This window comes from Armigeres subalbatus, chromosome 3, assembly GCF_024139115.2.
Source record: "Armigeres subalbatus isolate Guangzhou_Male chromosome 3, GZ_Asu_2, whole genome shotgun sequence".
Classification (NCBI taxonomy): domain Eukaryota; kingdom Metazoa; phylum Arthropoda; class Insecta; order Diptera; family Culicidae; genus Armigeres; species Armigeres subalbatus.
In genome coordinates, this window is record NC_085141.1 from 153,465,445 (window position 1) to 153,490,213 (window position 24,769).

The 24,769-nt window shown below is 39.0% G+C and overlaps 1 protein-coding gene across 1 annotated transcript; it reads right to left on the reverse strand.

The window, feature by feature from the left end:
* Window positions 1–1,377: 1,377 nt before the first annotated feature.
* LOC134220041 (protein Fer3-like) lies at window positions 1,378–23,049 on the reverse strand. The gene is made up of 4 exons (XM_062698985.1): window positions 22,903–23,049; window positions 22,644–22,767; window positions 1,824–2,023; window positions 1,378–1,754 (listed from the first exon to the last, which is right to left on the reverse strand). Exons 1-4 carry the CDS (start codon window positions 22,951–22,953, stop codon window positions 1,527–1,529), a joined length of 603 nt encoding a protein of 200 aa, XP_062554969.1. The 5' UTR covers window positions 22,954–23,049; the 3' UTR covers window positions 1,378–1,526.
* Window positions 23,050–24,769: the final 1,720 nt, after the last annotated feature.

Consider the following 24,769-nt stretch of genomic DNA (forward strand, 5'->3'; position numbering starts at 1 on the left):
TCAGACAAAAATGGCTGTAGCAATTTGATTGTGACTAAATCCGGTCACATATGGATCCGGTCACATATGCTCTTTATGTTTGATCCACAGAACAAAAACTTGCTCATACCCGTTTTGATCCATAGGACTAAATTGGATTGTTCTATTCCAGGTAATATAAGAAAGTCATGGAGTACAGGTCTTAAAGTCTACAGGATTATTATTTTTAAATTGTTCGTCCCTTCCCAAGTAACATTTTAAGTTTTAAAATGCTCTTGAAGACCATAATTTACTCTTCGGGAGTGTTATAAAACCAGCATAAAACCAAAATAAGTAACAACTAGGGTTTTGATCCATAGATCCATATTAGATACGCATTCAACAATTATTCCATTCCAGGTCATCCAAGAATTATCTGGAGTGTAGGCTTTAATATCTACACGCATAACCAAAGGGATGTTATCTTTTTTTCAAAAATGGTTCATGCTCTTTTTGATCCATAGAACATTTGGAAACATACCTTCATTGGGGACATAGTTCCAGGCGAGGTTAAAAGCCGGCAATAGACATATCAATCTCTTGGTTCCGTTTTTCGACTGACACGTTGGATTAAGTTACTCAAGCGGGCCGTATGTATAGTACAGCATCCGAGCACAACATGAAAGCACCGAGAATACATGATGATCACTTCCAAGAACTCTCCTGTTCTTAGTAGTGATCAACATGTAGGCTTTCAGAAAAAATATTTTAAGCTCTTTTTAGTGGAATGTATTCAACCGTCTAAGTCGAGTCAAATACGAGACACTGAAGACGACCACACAGTTGTGGTCCAAATACGTATCTGCAAAGATATCGAAATAATTGATGGAGATAATTGGAGAGTACTTAACTCGTCTTAGACGGTTGATGTAGGCTTTGTTGGCACAGTAAAGTTCATAACTCTTTATAGACCGCCATACTTCCGTTGACATATTTGAAAAATGGCGCATGCGCATTATGCGTTTCATAGCCACCACGAGGACGTATTAATAAATCGTACCTTGTCTTGATTTTTCTTCAAATGGTATTGTTGAATATCATCGAAAATATATAAATACTAGTCGACCCGGCAGACGTTGTCCTGCATAGTAGGCGAAAATGCGCGAAAATGCCCATGCGAAATTACCATACGAATCTTTATTTTAGTTTTTCACAATTTACTCAACCTTATTCGTGATTTTCGGATGAGGAAATATCATATAAACCCGTCGGAAACGATAACCATCATACCTTCTGAAGGAATGAAGAAAATCTATCGAGCCGTTTTCGAGTTATGCGGATACGAACACAGACCATTTCATTTTTATTATATAGATTTATCCATTGACACTTAAATTAACACACAAATCAAACTACCCGTTATTCGTTATATTTATAGTTTATTTATTCGTAAGAAATTGCATACACAGACTTATTCTAGTGGAAGAACAATTGGACCTTATTGAGTAGGATACCATCACAAACATAAATTTCTTTGGTTTACTTAGCCTTGTCAACATTCGAAACAATCAACCAGTATGAGTTCCATAAGGGGAGATATACTCTCGCTGATGGAACGAAGGATGAATATGGTTTGTATGATGCGGATGCACAAGATTCGGGTAAAGCTCCGGGGAGCGACCGTCATGGTGAGTAGGTGTTCCATTCAATAGCTCCGACATGAAACCAATGTAAGTTATCGCTAAACGAAGCGTTTCGATCCGGGACAGCCGTTTCTCGTAAGCGAATGTTGGAACCTTTAAATAAAGTGCGTTTTAATGCTTCATGTAACAGGGTTGAGCAATTTTTAATAAAAAGGTATGTACCTTTCTTCGCAATTTGTCGAATGCTTCATTCAAGTTGAACATTCGTCGGCGCTCCCGAATGTTGGCTGCCCGTCGTTGTGCCATCGATGCTACCCGCCGGCGTGTTTTCTTCGTGGACGAATGGGACGGAGCCGGTTGTGCCCCGCGAGGGGATAGTCGTTGGCTAACAAAACTGCCCACCTGTTGCCGCGGCCAAATTGCTGTAACAAAAAAAAAATGGACATTATGGACAAATGTTTACTAATACATTAAAATCAAGACAATATCAAGCATATTTTTAAAAACCAGTAACTAAAAACAACTTTCCAATAATTAGTTTTCTTATAAAACGATTTAAATTCAAGGCTAGAAGATTGGTGTTCATTAGGCAAAGTTATTAGCATTTTACTGAAGTGTTGAATGGGTGTATTTATTACTTTTCTAGGGTAAAAGAAACGAAATTTGCCCAAACTACACTTCAGAGAAATGCTAATAACTTTGCCGGGTAAACAATAAAACTTGTCGCGGTTTCCAGCATAACATTCTGTATTAAATTCTACAAGAACTGAATAAGTCTCGTAATTCTTCATCGTAAATTGAGCCGTCTAACTGCAAAACACTGTTTTTCGATGTTTCTGCATACTTTTTTCCATATAAACTTTGATGAACGATTTGGCTGGAATTTTGTCCACAGCATCAGGGCATCAAATAAAACCGAATAAGAGGGCGGCCCATAAAAAAAAATAAAAAAGGTTTTTCCAATACTAATTTGAGCCACCCTACTGTAAAGTCTGGAGCATCTATCCATATATAGGGAAAATCCATTAATTACGCATCGCAAAAATCAACCATTTCCAACCCCCCTCCCCCCTATGTCACACTTTTTGTATGAAGCATCGGAAAATTATGTATGGTTCGTCACACTTCAGGCAACCCCGTCTCCCCCCACCAAGCGTTACGTAATTTATGGATGTCCCCATAAAGGAAATATAGCTTAGCAGAAAAAAAAGGGCGACATGGGTAGAGTTTATTGACCTTGAACTAGAATCAAGGTTTGAGAGTTCATTACGTGATCTCTCATGTTTCGGACAGCAGAACGATCGCGCGGTCGGCCGAATTATTGTGTTCTGCATTGCGCGGCCGGTAATAAAATTAATCAGTTCAGTGCGTGATCTCTCATGTTTCGGACAGCAGAACGATCGCGCGGTCGGTCGAATTATTGTGTTCTGCATTGCGCGGCCCATAATAAAATTAATCAGTTCAGTGCGTGATCTCTCATGTTTCGGACAGCAGAACGATCGCGCGGTCGGCCGAATTATTGTGTTCTGCATTGCGCGGCCGGTAATAAAAATAATCAGTTCAGTGCGTGATCTCTCATGTTTCGGACAGCAGAACGATCGCGCGGTCGGCCGAATTATTGTGTTCTGCATTGCGCGGCCGGTAATAAAAATAATCAGTTCAGTGCGTGATCTCTCTTGTTTCGAAGCGGGCTTGGTTTCTGCCTCATACGCAGGAGGTCGTGAATTCAATCCCAGGTCCGTTCCATTCTCCTACTTTGTATCTTTCGCTTTATTTCTCATGTTCTAGCAATCGCTAGAACTGGAAATGGACTTCCATACCGTTTCCATTACTATTCCTATACCTTCAATTTGAGTATTCTAACAGTAATCTGCTAGAATTGGAAATGAACTTATAGAGCTCGTTTCCTACATCCAATTAGAAATTCCATCAGTTACCTTCTCCTATCTATCACATTGGCAGCTCGTTAACCAAGACGGACCTCTGCCTCTCCAACCTAACCCAGAAATTTCAACAAATTCCGCATGAACTCGTGGCAAGTGCAGAGGTATATTCGGCTTGCAGTGGGCGAGTGATTGCATCATCATTTCCTCCCCCTTCCCTACATTGACTTGCATTCTGACGTGGCAGGCGCCAGTATGACCTAACAAATGAGATCACCAGTACTTGTACATTGAAGATGTGTGCTAGTCCCAAGCAAACATCTGTTGGTTCCCTGTGCAAGAACAGCTGATCTGGTCATAATGGAGTAGCAACTACGAGCAGTCAATCAAGCTCAAGCTCAAGCTTGAACTAGAATGAAGGTTTGAATGCTTTTGAGAATTTAAAAAAAATTACGTAATGTATTACAGATTTTGAGCATTCTGAAGGATCATGCAAACATGATCATGGACAACGCAGATATCTTAAGATCTGATAAATGCTTCAGATTCTTAAAATGTTTGGGTCATGACAATGAGAAACATCAAAGGGTTTACTCCAAAACTAAAATTTTAATAAAAGAACTGGAATGCCTACTGTGGCATATCATTTGATGCACTTGATGAATTGAGATAATGTTTGTCTGGGTGTATGGATGTGTACACTGTGTATTGGTGTATGTTTTTGTTAGGATGTGTTTGTGTGTACTGCACATAAATAGCTTGACGGACTTCGTTAATACAATGTGTAGTAGGGTAACGGTACCAATAGTGGAGGTATTAGTAGATCCACAAAAGAAAATATTTTTTTTAAATTGATAAGGCCGATACAAATATTAAATTTATTTTATGTCACCCCCACCCCCTTCAACTTTCCAAAAATATTGAGAGGGCGAAAAAACATTTTTTAAAGTATTTTATTTTTTTAAATTTTGAACATTGTACATAACTATTTTTATCTTGTTACACTGAGGGGACTCTTGCTTACAGATTCCGTCCTCCCTTGCAATATGTGGCCATTTCCATCCACGTTTTCAGCATCTATTGTTATCTGTATCTGATGGCTTTTATATTGCTCGGCACACAATATCCAGCTGTAAGGCCGTCAGAATTATGAATTTTAGACATCATCTGCGTTATATCTGCCTATACACAATATGTTTCACAATAGAGTAGTACATTCGAATTTTGGTGCGTGGAACAATCCGGTTGGGTCTCCGAGTATTTCGAAAACTCGCGAAGGTAGCCCCAGCCTCTCTGACTCGTGCTTTCATGTCGATCTTAATTTCGTCGTCTGATGATATCAGACTGCCAGGATATTGAAATCCTCCGAACGTCCGGCTACTGCAAAGTTTGACGGGCTGTTGATGGTGAGATCCGTCGCAATGGAGCTCGTTGTACTAGATGTTACACGAAAAAAACTGTCAAAGCAGCTCAAGGTATGGTATACAGTCAATCGCATCCACCAAGATCATATCGATTACGCTCAGAAGTAACAGGGAAGATGAAATCCTTGCCTCACATCAGCGACTATCCGAATGGGGCTAGACAAAGCTCCGATCTCAAAATCTGAAAGTCCCTTGCACCCCTGGGTGCCATACAGATTTTCGTGACTCAGACAACAGAAATCCCTTCCGTAGTCAATGAATTACAAACAAAGGGACACTTCCAACTTGTTTCCGTGCTCCAGAATGATGCGGAGTGGGGAAAAATATTGCGAAATAGTTGCTACAACATTCGCACAGACAGTATAGGATCAGCCCTGAACACCTCCACCGACATGATTTGGATGGCTGCTTCATGAAGAACACTGACTGAGACTTGGAGAAAGTATTAGAAGTGCTCGCTCTAACATTTCAACTGTCCAAGTCAGTGAGTAACTGATAATCTCTGGTTGCTGCAACCATCTTTTCTGTCCTGTCCTGCCTGCAGCAGCGCCCGCCTCTTACTTACAGAGACACATACCGTTGCGTTGACGTTGACTCGAACTCCTCTGATTCTCTCTGTTGCTCATTCTTTTCTTCTCTATGCTCCTCAATCTTCCGTTCTCTTCGCTGAGTGCACAGCACACCCAAGTTGTTGTCGCCGGTTGCGATGAAAGCATTCTTCGTCGCCCACTTCTCTTCTACGCTACTACCATCCAGAATATCAACTACCAGTGCTCCAAGTTCTTCAACGAACGATTTCTTCACAGCTGGATCTTCAAGTCGGTCTATTTTGATTCGTCGCCCGTACCTCTCCTCCTGCTGCTGAATCCGAGCAATGCGTTGTCGGGTACCGTCTCTACTTTCAGCTGATCCATTACCAGAGGAGCCAAATACTAGACCTGTCAATTAAAAGCCGCTTCAGAGAAGTAAGTCAAACGCTGCTGGCTGCATATGGGAGAAATGGGCGCAGGTGGGCTCCACGGTCGACGATGGAAGGCAAGCCGAAACAACCGTCAATAATAGCCTCTTCTACGATATTTCACGACGCATGATTGGAGCAAGGACAAATCTGTGAATGTCAGAGAAAGACGCGACTTGTCAGTCACTGACCATACCAACTGATCAGCTTAAGCGTTGGCTCAACCGCTTAGAACAACTTCTTGAAGTTTTGACGACTTATCCTAATTCAGATATAGGGAAAGGTTGACAATTCTCCGACGGCAGCAGGCAGGATTCCGCCGCACACGATCAAGTCAGAGCCATTCTGTAACTGCATCATTGAATTTCAAGAGTCCCTCTAGTTGGTACTAATTGACCACAGAGTCCTGCACAATAGAATCGCTAGAATGAGGCAAGAATGGATGTATTATATCTCTGTTGCTGTTACCCATCGAAATCGACGAAATCATGGACCGCTCTAGCAGCCCACTACCATAGAGTAATCGAACGACCTCAACCCAGATGATGATACTGCCTTATCATTGCAAAAGTGTTCTACCGTGTAGAGTAAACTGAATGACCTGGTCGTGTGGCTGAATGACACTCATCAACGTCAACAAGACCAAATTGTTGGTTGTGAACAACTTCAACTGTGCGGTTGCCGGGCAAACAGTGGAGAAGGTCGAAAATCAACAACGGGCGGCGGACCAAGATCAACATTTAACATGTAGATCCAATCGGTTCAGCATCTCTATAATGTGAATGGACGTAGGCCGGTCGCACACCACGTAAGAGCGGAGAATAAATCTGAAAGCAAGCGCTGGACAGGAATCCGGCAGAACATCGTAGCACAGGCAAACCTAGGATCTCCTGGCGACGAAACCTTAACAGAGAAATAAACGAAGTCGATAGTAATCAGACTTGGGCCGAAGTCAAGGATGAAGATCTTTTACGTTGACCCTATGCACCCCTAAAGGTACTCAGAACACACGTACATGGGTGCTGAGAAGGAAACCAACCCCGGTGTCGTAAAGCCAATGTAACTTTGATTAACTATTTTATAAATAAATAGAGATTTATTTAAGGTACACCGGGGCAAGTTGAAATGCGGGGTAAGTTGAAACGGAAACTGTAATTCAGAAAGGAAAAGGCCGAATGCTCTGATCATTTTTTTCAGCAAACTACTCGCCTAAACGCACCTTCTGACTGCCATTTCCGAAAGATTGCGCTTTCAAAGGCAATCCCTGCCATTGTTTATTTTTCGCCCTTTGCAAAATCCAAAACAACTATTTAACGTGCCAATGGAACAGGTCTCAAAACAATGTTTGGAAGAGTTTTTTCATCAAATTTTCACGGTAGGTAATCATTCAATGTTGAATAAGCATAATGATTATGAAAAATCGATGAAAGACCCGTTTTAATTTTTGTATTTTGGTTGTCTGATATTGCTTTGCATGTTCAACTCATCGGGGCAAATAGAAATGAGTGATGCGGGGCAAGTTGAAACAACAATTCAAAACGTCACCCTTGCAATTAAAAGTAATTTTTTTTTCCAGAACTCAGCATGTTTTCAAAAAACATACATTCGAAAAACACAAATTTATAAAAATATGCAAACTTCTGAACATAAACTTAATAAATTTCCGCCCATTCCGTCATGAATGCAACCCTCCTACAATCTCCACCAGAATAAAAAGGGGTCATGTTTAAACTGCAGTTTTAATATTCCTAATCTACGAGCCCTGACTCTCAGAAAAATAAAACATAGAGTATGTAAACATTTCGTTAACTCCACCTTTCACTTCCCCAGCTGCCTTCTTCTCCAATCGAAGAGTTTATGAGAGATATGATGGCTGGTTAGTTAAGGTGCATTTGTGAAGAAGCCACAATCGAATTGATCAATTGCGCAATATAAAAGTGAACCAAATAATGAAGCATTCTGACTAGTAATCCGAGTGGTCACCAGTAGGAGGAAATCAATTTGATAAATTTTCAGCGTAGTGCGTTCTCCAGAATTTGGTCTCTGAAAATACGCTTGTGGCTTTGTTGTACACTGCCCTTATTCGCATAAGAGTCCCATATCATTTTCGCCGACTTGAGTAATTTGTAGTTTAATTTATCAAACTACTTTTACATGGAGAAATACAAAAAAAAATAATACCGTCAACTGGGGGGAAGATGATCATTGAGGTGAAGATGATCATTTGATGTGTCAGTCAAAAGTGCCAGATTTTTATATGAAACGGTAGTCAACAATATTCTCCGTTCAAGTAATGTTACGGCTAGGTAGAAATCCGAGTTTTTCGATTATAATCATGAAAATGTATTTTGTGGAAGAAAGAGAGAGATAGTCATAAATGACGCTATTTTCGTTTCAAATATTGACTTCGTACACTTCTTTACGTAGGAAATTCAACATTCATACAAATAACCTAGTGTATTTTGACTACTAGGTCATAATGATTTTAGTAGAGCTGTCTTGATCAACTTCACCCCAAACCAGATTATTCAAAAAATGTGTGATAATTAATTTATTTTAATAAATGCGAACGCATTTCAGAAAACTAAAGTTGTTGATTATTGCAACGGTATAGCAGTACATGTTTTGAAAATATTTGTTTCGATTTAAAATGTAAACACACATTGTTATTGCATGTTTTGTCTTAAAAATGATCATCTTCCCCCCAGTTGACGGTACATTGAAAAAAAATTGGTATCTTTCCAAAAAATTGACATAATATTCTTCCTCCGTATTTATTGCTGTGGGACAATTAAATGGACCATAAGTTTATTTTTTTGTGTAAAAGAGTACCTATTAAAATCTTGAATCTGATTTTTATGCGAGTAAATATCAAGATGAGACAACAAAAGTGGGATTTGTTTTCAAATTTATAGAACAAAGCCTACTATTTCATCAGCTTTTCTTAAACAGGAGTAAATTTTCAGCTACTTTCTGAAAGAAATTTAAAATCGTCAAAAACTTATGCGGGACTCTTATGCGAATCCTGGCAGTTTTATAGTCACCTTTACAACCTCGTGTTTCTTGAGTGTCACTGAGTACATACATTTTGTTATTAATACGGCAAAATTAGCTTACGTCTGAATATTACACAGTGTTTCAACTTGCCCCGATACGCGGGGCAAGTTGAAACGATGCATATAAAAAAATAATTTAAATATAAATAATATTTATATAAAAGTTTGTTAAGGTTGCTTATTTTTTATGTATAATATTTGGCCCGAACTAGCAAATACCGCAAACTGATTTAAAATATACCACATGGTGATTTTTTAACAGCACTTCGAATTTCAACTTTGAAAAAACCGTTTCAAATTGCCCCGGTGTACCTTAGATTATTTTATAACTTGTTTGGAAGAATGTTTTATTTTTCATAAAACTCCCAATAATCAAAGTTGTTTTTAGCGTATCGTACCTTTACTGGAAGTAAGGTAAACGAAAATCTGCAACCAGACACCTGAGAAGACATATCAGATCGTGTGGGGGTTGGGAAGCGCCCAGACAGCAACCGCCGTGCTTGAGCCGAAATGACCTCCGTACAACTATACAAAAATCCCCGCTAACAAGTAGTAGGGCATGCTGAAATGATGCTTCACCGATTCTACTTCACATGTATTCCGTATAGTCCGGGAAGTCTGCAATTCCGAACCTTTGCAAGAACTTCATAAAATAGTCATGTTCAGACAACACGTCTGTGATTTCAAAAGTACATCTAACCGTTGCCCCCATTTATTCAACCAGTTTGAGTTTCATACTTGACTTAAAAAAAAGTTTTTAATTCTGGCAGTACTAAACATTTTGTTGTTATTGTTTTAACAGTTAAGAGTCCATCAGCCAAACAGCACTTTTCTAAAAGAAAAAAAAACAAAATATTCTACAAAAATAAGTTCCAGTTCACTACTGGATAAAAATGGTTACAAATATTCATATTCTTTACTTTATCTAAACATTCGTTGCTATCATTTTCCATTAAAATTTTGAATTTTCCATGGAATAATTGCATTTGGACTTTTTTTTTGTTTCCTTGTTATTTGTTATCCCCCTCCTACCTTCAGAGAGCTGTCAACTAAAATAAATTTAATATTTGTATCGGCCTAATTATGGGATATTTATTGCTTTATTATCTTTGTCAATAGATAAACTAATGAATTATCTAACAAAAATTAGATAGATGTCATTTAACATCAACAATTACCAAATATTGCTTGCACTACTATGGGTACACTGTTCCTTTAGTGGCGGTAAAAAATAATTTTGGTTCCTATAGTGGTGCTATCCATTGGTTTGTTATGAGACTCGCCACTATTGGTACAGTTGCACCACTATAGGTGCAAGGGAGTCAATTTTGTTAAGGAAAATCATTGTTTTCAATAGTTTTTCAAGCGAAATCTTAAGATAAGTTGCATTTAACAGGATATTTAAAGCATGACGCATCAACTGAAACCATCGTAAAGTCTATAAATATGATAAATTTTATTAAAACCCCACTACCTCCACTATTGGTGCTACCTCCACTAAGGGTACGGTTACCCTATACCATCGGAAAAGTAAAATAATACAGTGGTTTACAATGTTCGGTTTAAATATCAAATTGTGGAATAAATCGAATGTCTGAAACTTGATTATGCATATGTACAACATGTGATAGATTTAGTTCGGAAAAGGTATTGGAGGGTAACCGCCCCTTCGGTGGGGTTTGATCCCACGACCCCAGTTCGCATGACAGGTGCTTTCCCTACTAAGCTACGAAGGACCTCCGTCGTCCACCGCAGCTTAGCGGGTACTGATGAAACCAAATTCCCAGCACCAGGTACCAGCCGATCTCTCGCAATACATTTTCAGAACTAACTCTCTCAAATGTATTTTGTACACATCATGTCAACCAAGTAGGATGAGTATTTAGTATTGTCCGGCTCCTACACACTTGCTTCATCAGCAACGGCGCTCAATGAAGTAGGGTTGTGTGAGGTTGTGCCAGTTTGGTCGTCAGATCCCAACACGACCACACAAGCGAAGAGAGATCGCCACTCGAGATCAGTACATTCAAAGTTAATTGCCTATATGCCGGGTATTAAGCCACCCGGAGTGGAAATTAATTACTATGTCTGAAACTTGATTATGCATATGTACAACATGTGATAGATTTAGTTCGGAAAAGGTATTGGAGGGTAACCGCCCCTTCGGTGGGGTTTGATCCCACGACCCCAGTTCGCATGACAGGTGCTTTCCCTACTAAGCTACGAAGGACCTCCGTCGTCCACCGCAGCTTAGCGGGTACTGATGAAACCAAATTCCCAGCACCAGGTACCAGCCGATCTCTCGCAATACATTTTCAGAACTAACTCTCGGACAATACTAAATACTCATCCTACTTGGTTGACATGATGTGTACAAAAATACATTTGAGAGAGTTAGTTCTGAAAATGTATTGCGAGAGATCGGCTGGTACCTGGTGCTGGGAATTTGGTTTCATCAGTACCCGCTAAGCTGCGGTGGACGACGGAGGTCCTTCGTAGCTTAGTAGGGAAAGCACCTGTCATGCGAACTGGGGTCGTGGGATCAAACCCCACCGAAGGGGCGGTTACCCTCCAATACCTTTTCCGAACTAAATCTATCACATGTTGTACATATGCATAATCAAGTTTCAGACATAGTAATTAATTTCCACTCCGGGTGGCTTAATACCCGGTATATAGGCAATTAACTTTGAATGTACTGATCTCGAGTGGCGATCTCTCTTCGCTTGTGTGGTCGTGTTGGGATCTGACGACCAAACTGGCACAACCTCACACAACCCTACTTCATTGAGCGCCGTTGCTGATGAAGCAAGTGTGTAGGAGCCGGACAATACTAAATACTCATCCTACTTGGTTGACATGATGTGTACAAAAATACATTTGAGAGAGTTAGTTCTGAAAATGTATTGCGAGAGATCGGCTGGTACCTGGTGCTGGGAATTTGGTTTCATCAGTACCCGCTAAGCTGCGGTGGACGACGGAGGTCCTTCGTAGCTTAGTAGGGAAAGCACCTGTCATGCGAACTGGGGTCGTGGGATCAAACCCCACCGAAGGGGCGGTTACCCTCCAATACCTTTTCCGAACTAAATCTATCACATGTTGTACATATGCATAATCAAGTTTCAGACATAGTAATTAATTTCCACTCCGGGTGGCTTAATACCCGGCATATAGGCAATTAACTTTGAATGTACTGATCTCGAGTGGCGATCTCTCTTCGCTTGTGTGGTCGTGTTGGGATCTGACGACCAGTCTTCAAGGTGCAGCCCCGCGCAAATGTTTATCCGTGCTGCCGCACTCGAATGAACATTCGCTTCGGGCTCGAACGTGCACTCGTAAAAATGTGCATGAACCCGAGCGTAGGCTGGATGCTCATGTTTTGCACCGCGCTCACAGCGGCGCTCGAACATTGATGTTTTCAGCGCGACTGTGAGCGCCGCTTTGAGCACGGTACAAAACATCGGTTACAATCAACAGACATTGCTTGGTTGGCTTGGCTTAGCATTTTGGTGTTGAAACTCTAGTTTTAATATAATTGAATTTCAATTGTTCGATGATACTTTGTTCGTAAAGTTAAAAAGGAACTTATTCATCATCTTATTATGCGCGTAAATATTTGAAATATCCTTAATGACAGAGTATAAGGACATTCTACGAAAAACATAAGCATAAGAAAAGTTCAACCCCGTACTTCTAACCATTTGTAATTGAATAGCCTTTAGACTTGTTAAGAAGAGTTTCAAAAATTCTTTCGGTTGCTTTCCTGTGCATTTTTTTTTAATATTGTCTTTACGTTTCTTCTTCGACTTTGAAAAAGGTGGGAACTTTAAGTTTTATGTAATTTCGCACTACTTGCACTGACTTATCTTTACACAAGTGAAAAATTGTGTTATGAATGTGTATACTTGGGTTGCTTTTTACGCGGATTTCATAAATCACGCGATTTTTTAAGCGAATTTCGACATTTATGCCGTTTTTCTACGCGATTGTTTTCACAAAGTTGTTCTACGCGGATGTACGTGGAACGTATTCCCCTCGCAAAGACCGACCTCATTGTATTAGATTCAAGCGAGTAGAAACGCGGTTATATTTTAAAATGCCGCTAAAGTTTACGATATTGGAGGACGGTTTTGTAATCCGTGATCTTCAGTCATTATCAAGGTACATCATCGGAAAACATGTTAAAATAATCAAATATGGATCGTATATTTTGTGTATGCAGGGTAACCGAATTTTATAGAATTTTACGTAATGTGACTAAGTTGTCCGGCACTGAGGGATTTCTCTCTACTTGAGATGGAAATGTGTGTACATATTTTGGCAATTTGACAATGCAATAATCAACAATCAGGAGTATTCATTTTATAAGCCTTCATGTGAAATCGGAGTTATTGAACAACTAATGCATAAATTTTAACTCACGTGCTTTACTATGTATCTACCTACCAAAGAAAAAAACAATTCTATATGTTCAACAGTTATATGTTCATCAGAATCTTTGGAAAATCTCATTTGACTGCTAACGCAACTCAATGATGTGAGACGTCACGTCTTAGTTGAAAACAGGTTAAGTTGCCGTTGAAATGTAGACCCATTGAAGAAAAAAAAAATGTTTCGATATTGTAGACTGTGTGGCAACTTACTTTGTTTTCCACAAACCCTCAACAAAATGTGTTGAACATATAGAATTGTTTTTTTTTCTTTGGTAGGTAGATACATAGTAAAGCACGTGAGTTAAAATTTATGCATTAGTTGTTCAATAACTCCGATTTCACATGGCAACTTAACCTGTTTTCAACTAAGACGTGACGTCTCACATCATTGAGTTGCGTTAGCAGTCAAATGAGATTTTCCAAAGATTCTGATTTCGGTATACTTGCTGTTTATTATTGGAAAGGCGCGTCATTGGAAACAAAATCATCTATTTACACGATAGAAATTTGAGCCGAGACAAAAATCTGCAAAAAATGCAAATCATAATCACTTGGGTTCCCTATTAGCATTTAAAGTAACCGTTATAATTGAGGCTTTTCTATGCCTGCCATTGTATACATGTGTTTTGTGTATCTTATGTAGCAAACACAATGAATATACTGGCAATCAATTAACTAATCCGTTTATTGTACACTTTTTATGTTTTTGTTTTTTAGGAAGATTTTATATTTCATTTGTTTCCCCAATTGAGTTTCATTCTTCTAATGAAGCTGGATAGAAACAATAATGTTATGTATAATCTTTGCTTACAAACTAAATTTTTATTTTAAAGTTAGTTTGCTTCACGTTTTGGATTATTTTCAACTATAAAACATAACACGCTTGCTTTTCACATACTAAAGGGCCACGCAGAATGGGTACTTTTGAGAACGTTTTGATTGTTTTTCCGTTTTGACGCACGCAAATGCAAATGCTGAAACCATAACTTGTTTTCATCTACGAGCTCCGATTCGTATTTTTTTTGCTATGCCGCTCTATGGCGAATACGAAACGTGCCGCATAATCGTAAAGCATCGCGCTCGGCCCAAAACCTATTCTCACAGCCTCAGTTCTCAGCCTAAGCACACAGTCTGAGCACACAGCATGCTGGATGAGCACACAGGCTGAACACACAGCCCAAGTTTTGAACTTGAGCTCGAGCCTGAGCTGAGCCGCACCGCGTTCATTTTTCGCACCCATGTTCGATGCCGATGGTGAACACTAGCTTGAAGGAGAACGCGCGCTCGGGATGAACATGAACTTGCAAAAACTGCACTCAAGCTCAGCGCCGCTCATGTTTTCGTGAAGACTGCTGACGACCAAACTGGCACAACCTCACACAACCCTACTTCATTGAGCGCCGTTGCTGATGAAGCAAGTGTGTAGGAGCCGGACAATACTAAATACTCATCCTACTTGGTTGACATGATGTGTACAAAAATACATTTGAGAGAGTTAGTTCTGAAAATGTATTGCGAGAGATCGGCTGGTACCTGGTGCTGGGAATTTGGTTTCATCAGTACCCGCTAAGCTGCGGTGGACGACGGAGGTCCTTCGTAGCTTAGTAGGGAAAGCACCTGTCATGCGAACTGGGGTCGTGGGATCAAACCCCACCGAAGGGGCGGTTACCCTCCAATACCTTTTCCGAACTAAATCTATCACATGTTGTACATATGCATAATCAAGTTTCAGACATAGTAATTAATTTCCACTCCGGGTGGCTTAATACCCGGCATATAGGCAATTAACTTTGAATGTACTGATAAATCGAATATTATTTTTAGGAGCGCCCATTTCTATTTGGTAGTGATCTTCCACACCCAGCCAAAAAAACTTAGGAAGTTCATTGAAAACACTTATGATTTGGCGCCACAATGATTATATGTGGAAATCATAAGTTTTGTGACTCAGAAGGGGAAATGTCATTATCTGCTAATCTCGATTTTCACTACCTACACACTTAAAATAAATCGCCGAATTCGGTAAAATTTTACCGAAATCTCAACAGCTGAACTGTTCGGTAAATAATTTTACTGATTTTCGGTGATTTTGACAGTTGAACAATGGAAAAAATTACAAAAAATCTGTAAAATTATGTACCGAACAGTTCTGCTGTTGAGATTTCGGTAAAATTTACCGAATACTGTGAAATGAGTTAAGTGTGTAGACTTATGAAAATCATGAGAATGAATTATTGATATCATAAGACTAAGTCACTGTAAATCAACATAAAATTTATGAATATCTCATGGAAGTGGTATGAGTTTTGAAAATATTTATAAAAAAAAAACATAAAAATAAATGCAGTTTTTTTGTACATAATTTTGTTTTAGAAAGACAATTTAAAATTTAAACTGTTTACATATCAGCAGTTGTAAAAAATGTAAATCAGAACTGGAAATTTTAGTAGCCATGCCATGAATAGAAAATAAATAACAACAAACGTATTAGAAACACCCCCAATTTATTTGGCATTTCCAATAAAAGTATTAATGCCAAGTATGTATAAGTATTTATAAATAATAAAAAGTAGTCCTCTATAATTCATGTAATTTCGTGCAAAATAAAACCAAAATGAGAGACGAATCCACTTGCAAACCATCCTGAATACGTAGTTAAAATGAATTTATTCATCGTTGTTAACGTCAAAGCTGGATTTTTTTTTCAATAATTCTACTTATACCATCCATAAGTTTCTTTAAACGGCATAAATCTTTTAAACGGCATAAATCTTTAATGAAAGCCAGAAAATATCCGTTCATAAGTTGTTGCTTATGAAAATCTTAAGTTTTTTTTACCTGAGTGCAATAGCGAACGAAGAAGAGTGTATAGGAGAGGGTGGGTAGATTTGATCCCCGGAGAGACTTGGTCATCCCCTGTTTTATCGAGAACTAAAGTAGTTTTGTTCTAGCGTATTTTTAGTATAGATCCTCTAGACAAATGACCTTGATGTGGTGAGTTGTTTTTTGGATTGACAACCTTATTTATACAGCAGAGCGGTTTGTATGTTTTGACCTTCCTAAAGATTTTTTTATTGGCCACGCAAAATTTGAACAACTTTTCATAACAGTGACCATTTTTTTCACAGCACAAAGCCAAAAACATGCTTAATGATCTGTACTGATGAAAATGTCAATGCCATCAAAGCCTTAGGATATTTGGATTTGAAGTTATTGCCTCACTTGATCCCCCATCAGTCACCCATACAGAAAATTGGCGAAAAAAAAATATAAATCTGTTCTCAGGCTTCTAATTTTCTGTAGATTTGGCAGATCTGATTAGTTGGCAGGAAAAATATTTATTGCGTAGATATCATGAAAAAGGGACCTAGTCTCCCCAAATTTAAAAAAATTGCATGTGCTGTCGAATTCAATAACAAAAATCGTTCATGTTCATACGCACAGCAATTCGAAAATTCCACGCATTTTAAAGAAAAAAATATTTATAAAATCTGAGGGCACCTTTCTAATTTCATCAATGCAAGTTTTTGGCCAGGGATCAATTCGGGGGAACCCGAATATTTTAAAAGTCGATTTTTGACAGAGTCTGTGTGGAAATCGCGTATGTTTATTTATTTTTGGCTGTGATACATCGGAAATCAGAAAAGGGGATCAAGTCTCCCCAGTCTCCCCTACTGACCTGTACGATTACTATATTGCGCGAGCATCACTAGCACTACATGTTTGGTATAATGATAAAAACTGGTTTTCTGACTCGGATTTTTCAGTTTGTTAACGATTGCAGTAGTGAACACATCGCTTTCAGCACTATCCGTAGTAGTCCAGTCTGGAGGCTGAGGAGACAGCCACACTCCGATGGTGAGCAAGCGGGTGGGACCGTCCTCTGCCATTCGGAAGGCATGCAGTTATCCCGACGAAGGGCAGCGGGAAACGCCGATCCCTATTCGTTACGACAATGGCGCAGTTGGTAAGATGAGAATAGTAAGTTTATTTGCATATTCTATTCGATGCTGGCCACGTCCATAAATGTGTGTTGTTTTACTTCGGAGACAGGACTCCGAGGATTTGAAATTAATTAAGGAGCAAGAGGACTCCAAAGTTTAAAATTGTAGAAGGAGCAAGAGGACTCCAACAAATTTTGATTGTTGAAGGAGAAAAATTAAATGATGCCGAAGCAAGAAGGCTTCAAAGAATTGGAACTAATAAAGAACAATTAATTGCATATTATTCGGCAACTCGGCCGTACGAAAATCATTTTTTTTGTTAAATATCTTGGCTGTGCATATGCACAGCATATGTTTCGAAATGGACAAATTGATATGAAATTTGCGAAAAAGAATCCACGTGTCTTGGAGGGACTCGAACCCTCAACCTCCTACTCTCTAGATAGGCGTGATAACCCCTACACAACAAGACCACTTAAAGGTCACGTTTGCGGAAAAGCCATCAGAATCCGAGTACCAACCTCCACCGCGGTTACAGTGACCGGCATAATAAAAAGCCCAATAGTCGTTTTTCATACAAAATGGTCAACTTTGGAGAGCTAGATCTGGATTACGTGTGAACCAATTTTGCTGAAAATTTGACTAGAGTTCAGATATAATTTGAATTTTACCACACCTGAATTTCCACCATATTGATTCAAAGGGTAAACAATTATAGCGGTAATACCAAAATGATTTTTTTGGCCAAAATTTATTTTTTAAATATCGTGAACTCTATAGACTGATGACTTATTCAGCAAAAACGCATATATTGACATTAGAAAAAAGTTTGCGGAATATACTTGTACACTAAGAGTTGTAGTTTTCAAGATATTATAAAATCAATTTTTTGCCAAAAAAATCGTTTTGGTATTACCGCGATAATTTTTTACCCTATGAATCAATATGGTCGAAATTCAGGTGTGGTAAAATTCAAGTTATGTCTGGTCTCTGGTCAAATTTTCAACAAAATTGGTTCACACGCAATCGAGATCTAGATCTCCAAAGTTGACCATTTTGTATGAAAAACGACAAGTGGGCTTTTTATTATGCAGGTCACTGTAGCTCTCTTTTTTGCAAATTGAATATCTTTCGGATGCTTGACTTTCCCAATCTCCACATGTGCTTTACTGTTGTATACCCACAGTCAAGCGAGTGCACATTGTTTATTAAACGAGAGGATCGCACTCCATGCCCCCCAGAAACGGGCTGGGCGGGACGGTATAGAATGCGAATTCAATCGCACTCTGCTGTGCCAAAGGCTTGCTTGGCTAAAGCATTTGATGAGTTTGATTGCCTTACGTAAGCGGTCACGTGTACTCAGACGACTAATGACGGTGAAAGACCGACACTTGATTACAATTAATTGCATATTATTCGGCAACTCGGCCGTACGAAAACCATTTTTTTGTTAAATATCTTGGCTGTGCATATGCACAGCATATGTTTCGAAATGGACAAATTGATATGAAATTTGCGAAAAAGAATCCACGTGTCTTGGAGGGACTCGAACCCTCAACCTCCTACTCTCTAGATAGGCGTGATAACCCCTACACAACAAGACCACTTAAAGGTCACGTTTGCGGAAAAGCCATCAGAATCCGAGTACCAACCTCCACCGCGGTTAGCTCTCTTTTTTGCAAATTGAATATCTTTCGGATGCTTGATTTGCCCAATCTCCACATGGGCATCGAGTGCGATCCTCTCGTTTAATAAACAATGTGCACTCGCTTGACTGTGGATATACAACAGTAAAGCACATGTGGAGATTGGGCAAATCAAGCATCCGAAAGATATTCAATTAGCAAAAAAGAGAGCTTGGCCTGCTTTTCAACTTAGTATTCTATTGGCATTTTCTCAGCTATAAATTGAAAGCTTTTCTATGCCCGTCATAGCATGAGTAACGGGTGGCCACTAAAAAACGGGAATTTCAATACTTCAATTATTTACTATGAGAACATTAATGGTTTCAGAGAAATAATACCTTATTACCTAAGAATCCTTAGCATGGAAGCATGAAAATGTTTCGAAAACCGCTAAAGTATTTTGGGTCTACTGAGCAACTCATCAATAGGATAAGAAGCAGCATCCTGAAATGGCATCCGTCCAGCGGTCATGTGATACCTGCAAGATTAAACTACGCCGTACAGCGGACCACGGACCATATAATATTATTCATTAATCTAAGTTTAAATACTAAGGACTACTCTTTATATTACGTAGATCAGATTGATCTGTACTCCTTTGCAGTTTTCTTCCCGAGCCATTCTTTCTATTCCCGCTATTTAGTGGCCACCCGTTATGTATCTTGTGTGGCAAGTACAATGGATACCCTATGTCCAGGGCTTCGAGAAAGTTTCCAACCCAAAAACATCCTAGACCAGACCGAAAATCGAACTCGCCATCTCCAGAATGGCACATACTGGAGACCCTCGTTCCTCGAAGCCCACAAATATGAGTTCTACTCTCATGACCTCCCCAACACGAAGCCGCAGTACACTAACTGCTTCAACTATGTACACGGCACCCGAAGCCGCATTGCAACAAATGTGGTGACCCGCGCGCTACACGCTAACTTTCACCTACTCAGTGACTGAGTAAAATAGTATTGCTCTCTCTTTCTATTCCACGGAAATTTTACTCAACTTCTGTCAAAAGCAGGACAACTCAAAACTATGAGTAATCCTGCTTTTGACGGAAATTGAGTAAAATTTCCGTGGGAAGAAAGAGATGGCAATACAATTTTACTCAGTCACTGAGTAGGTGAAAGTTAGTACGCACATTGTGATATAATTCCGAACAAATGAGAAGTTAGAGGTAAAAAAGGGAAGTGAGGTGTGAACTGTGAGAAATGTGAAGTAAGAAGTGTGTAGTAAGAAGTAGGATGTAAGACGTCACGCTTATTTTAACATTTAACACTTCTCATTTATCATATCTCACTGCTCATATCTTTCTCAACACTCACTTTCCATCTGACTTGTTCGGCTAAATGTTCAGTCAAATGTCCAACTTGGCCGATCGTAATATTCGTAATATTAGTTTAAAGCCTAAGAACCGTTTCGGCTGAATGGAATTCGACTAGACGACTTTCGACCTAATGTGTTGTTCGGCCAAGTAGTAGTATTTCTCACGATTTGAATTTAAAAAGTCGGTCATTTTGACTTTTTGGTGATTTTGGACATAAGACTCATAAAACGAACTTTAACACTGCTTGTGTTTCGGATTTTTCCGGAAATGGTCAAAGGTAGTCTCAAAATCTGAAAACTATCCAGCTTTTTACGCTTGTCATAAATTGCCATCAGCGGTTATTCAATCATGACAGATGCAGAGTACAATTTATTACAGAAGAATCTGGGTCTTTAAGTTTCTTATACCATCTGTCAAACAAATATGTTCGTATGTTGATTACGTTGATTATGAAGCTGCGTTTTCGGTTACCCGTAATGCTGGGTAGATACCTTTACGTGATGTGTTACGGGGTAAGGTCTACCACGGTTACATTGCCAGCTACAGGCAAATCCTGACCCAACGAATACTTTCCTCATTATCCAACTCAGTGGTACTTATGAGGGTGTCGCTAAGTCGGTGGCCTCTCGTTAAGTAAGTACTGCATCAACACTTCCTTCCTCTCCCTAGTTACGGTGAAGATGGGCGTGGCCAGGTATAGTAATCATCAAGCTTTTATTATTTTTGTTTAAAACTGGAATCAATGACCACTCCCCTTCTTGATTTCTGATAGCATTCTAGATAAGGATCTCAAAAGTAAAACATGATTATCACTAGTGTTCAATCTACGAATTACACCGTAACAATGCTAATGTTAATGCTAATGAAGCTGCGTTTTCGGTATCTGGTGGAACATTTGCAGAACATTTGGCAGAATTCGCACATTTATAAATAATCAACAAATAAGGCGTCACATCTTGGGTATCTACCGATTTTGTTGACATTTGATTTTGTGAGTGCAGAGCGCACGGAACTCTGAATCGACAAAGGCAAAAAATATGTTATCTTTTGAAATACATGAGGTCTACCAATTCGGTTTAATATTTCTTTCACAGGAAGGACTTAAAAAAGGAATCAAAAACAGGAAATGTTAGACTGTTGAATAAAAACGTTGGAATAATTGAAAATATGAAACAATCGGGAGGTTGTGAGGAAATTTGCCAAATGTTTTGTAAAGGGAGAGTCTCCACTTCAGATACAAATATTTTTTGGAAAAAAAATAAGTTTCTACGGTTTTGGAACTATGGTGAAGTAGCCAGAACTGAATCAAGCAATGTTCCTTTCTTTTCTCGTAGAAAATCAATTTTCGAGCCACTTCCGCGTTTAAAATTGGTACAGTGAGCATGTATTTTCTCAATGTTATTATTACAAGCCTAATATTAAACCTACGTGTTACACTAGTGCATATACCGACAATTACCGTCAGATCAACGATTTTCGACAACGAAGATTTTAGTTACGCCCTCAAGAAGGTATGAACCAAACACCGAAACGTCGGCAACGATTACATGAGCATCCATAATTTACGTAATGCTTAGATGGGGAGGGAGTTGCACAAAGTGGGACAATCCATATAAAAGTTTTAGATGCTTCATACAAAAAGTTTGTCATAGGGGGAGAGGATGTTGAAAATGGCCAATTTTAGCTTTACGTAATTAATTGATCTTCCCTGAGAATCATTTGAAGGCGCTCGGATATATGTCCCCAGCTAGAGCCACAGGACCGGCTCCAGGGTACCCAAAACTGGCAATCAGGATTCCAAATTTGTTCAGAGCTCAGAGGTAACGCAAATAAGTTTTCTCGATGATACGGGAATGAAATGACGTTTGAACGATTAACAAAAAAAAAGGAATGTCCTAAATGGCCACCCGACAGACCCCACTGGAATTCCGAATAAATCCGAAGCCATTGAACCGATATGTCCAATCAACCGACCCTCTAAAACCATAATTTCCAGTTTGAGTCAGAAAGGAAAAACTTAATTGTTTAATACGCAATTGTGGAACAATATGGAACAGCCATCACATCCGACCTCTTTAAACCAATTAAACTTGCAGTTTTTATTGACCCATTGATTTACTATAGAAAGAATATCTTCTGCGGAAACAATAATTGACCTGTGGTCCTGCTTCAGTATTTTAGTCGTATCAAATCTAGGTCAGTGTACCGCCAACACGAGAATTGTTTGAAAAGTCGATGAATATTCAGTAAGCTTATCTCGCAGAAAAATTATCATTATCCAAAAAAATTCAAATAATATTTTTGATACGTTATCCTAATCTCTGATAAATCCTCTTACCTAAATCCGCACATGGGAATCCAGCAGCCATCAGTTCAGGATAATGTACCATCGGTGAGGGGTTTTCTTGTCCCCAAATAGGTGTAAATGGTGATACTTCCGGCGGGAATGGTGGCTCCATGTGCTTCAGTTTGTGAATTAATCCAAATTGGTAAAATAGACAAACGTATTGATAAATTGGTTATTCACTCTTGTTTACACTTGGATTATTTTTCACGATATCATGCACTCATGAAATGGGTAATTTTGCATCACATACACCGTTAGCACTTTCCCAATGATGATGCGGATCACTAGGAAACGTAGTCATCACTTTTTCTTTCCGCTAATTGTGTTCCAACAATCTAACAAGAATTCACAAATTTGAACAGGTCCTTTCGACTGAAGCACTGGATAAAGACTGAAGTCCATTCTGCAGGGCACCTTATGATTCGCAGGATGCTGCACAAAACGGATGCTATGATATTAGATCCCATCCCCGATTTCACGCCAAAAACCACCCTTATTCCACCCATTCATCCCCGTGAAACTCAACAATATTATTTTAATATCCTTCCATCTGCGCTCTGCCTGTTCCGCCGCATAAGCCTGATGTAGGACACTCACTCACACATAGCAACCATCAGGCAGCACAGATCGGGATGCGCCAATGGGCGTCAGGTTGCTTGAATGTTTCATCCCTTGTGCGAAGCTGCACCCTAGCCACCACCCTTTTTCGTTTTGCCCAGGATAACGGCACACAATATGACGCAGTTGTTCCATAAATAGGGCTACCAAACCGATACCAAAGGTTTATTTTTAATTATAATAAGGCGAAATTACGGCTTTGGTCTTAAAAATCCCTTGACAGTAACAGGCCAAAAAAGTGTTAACTAGAAGTTATCAAATCGGAACTAATTCTATTTTCAATTATATTTTAGATATATCTGATGTAACTGGATAGGAGTTTATAACTATGAAAAGCGAAAAATTTTAAACGCAATATACCAATATATATAGGGAAACGATATCATTCAAGAAAAGATCCAAGGAAAAGAATGTTTGTGACTTAGGAGAAAAAAAAACTCTGCATATTTACATTTCTAGCATGTAATACTATATGGCGCTTCTGGTTTAATAATGTATGAGCATTTTGTCTAAACTATAAGAAATAACTATATAAAATACCATAACCTCCTCACTTTATAACCAAATTGAGAATGCGGTGCTGATGTTATTGTTATTTCTGAATAGTTAATATTCATAAATATACGTTTTCAAATTTGCTATTTTAGTTGATAAAAACAATACCATTTTGTTCGAAGCAAATTTATTTTTTTTTCTGTTGCCATCTGCGTCTCTATCCGCATGGCCAGGACCATTACCTACAATTAGTTCAGCTGCATTTCAATCAAATGAAAAAGGGTTCTGTACACCACTGGTGCCATGTAGATTTACATCTCGTTCTATAAAATCAGATCGATACAATATGGACTATTTTATAAATAATAATAATTAATTTATCCAAGAAGCTTGCATCATGTAAAAGTGGTAGCCCACCGCAGCACTCACACATCCAAAAGCCTTCGAGGATAACCAAACCATATTGCACCGACGACGGCGCCGTCTGCGCTTCACGATGCCACGGATGGCGAACACGTTTCGCCATTGGTTGTCAGTTCACCGGGATGTGTTACTTGTGGGGGCGGAGTTTATTGAAAGCATTGAATCCGGTCTGTTGCCCTTGGTTGCACTGCAGTGCCTTGAACGGATGCTGCCGAGTGCGGAAACATTTTCTGATGGGCTCCGATTCATTTATTCACGTGGCAGCGTAATGTGGGCTATGACTAGTAAGGATAGGGAAGGATAATCCTGCATTAACTTCTCATTATCTGAGAATGTGAAATCAATATCTTGAAACGATGAAGTACTAACTTTAACCATAATGTATCGTCTACAATAAATATCGTAGAAAGTTGACCTGCAAACGCATGAGCGAGTGTTAAAATGTTGAAAACATATTTCAGCATTACCGGATGGATATTTTTGAGTTCAGGTACCTATGAAAAACTTGACACAGACTAATGGAAAGACAATCGAACTAATATGAGATCTTTTCAGTAGAGATTTTTGATTTATTTATCACC

Bases quoted from the DNA above. Each gene is read 5' to 3' on its own strand.
- LOC134220041 (XM_062698985.1), bottom strand. From the start codon at position 22,953: ATGACTACGTTTCCTAGTGATCCGCATCATCATTGGGAAAGTGCTAAC. The intron at 22,768-22,902 runs GTATGTGATGCA...CACAAACTGAAG, and splicing joins ATTGGGAAAGTGCTAACGGT to CACATGGAGCCACCATTCCC. The intron at 1,755-1,823 runs GTACATACCTTT...CTTTATTTAAAG, and splicing joins TCGACAAATTGCGAAGAAAG to GTTCCAACATTCGCTTACGA.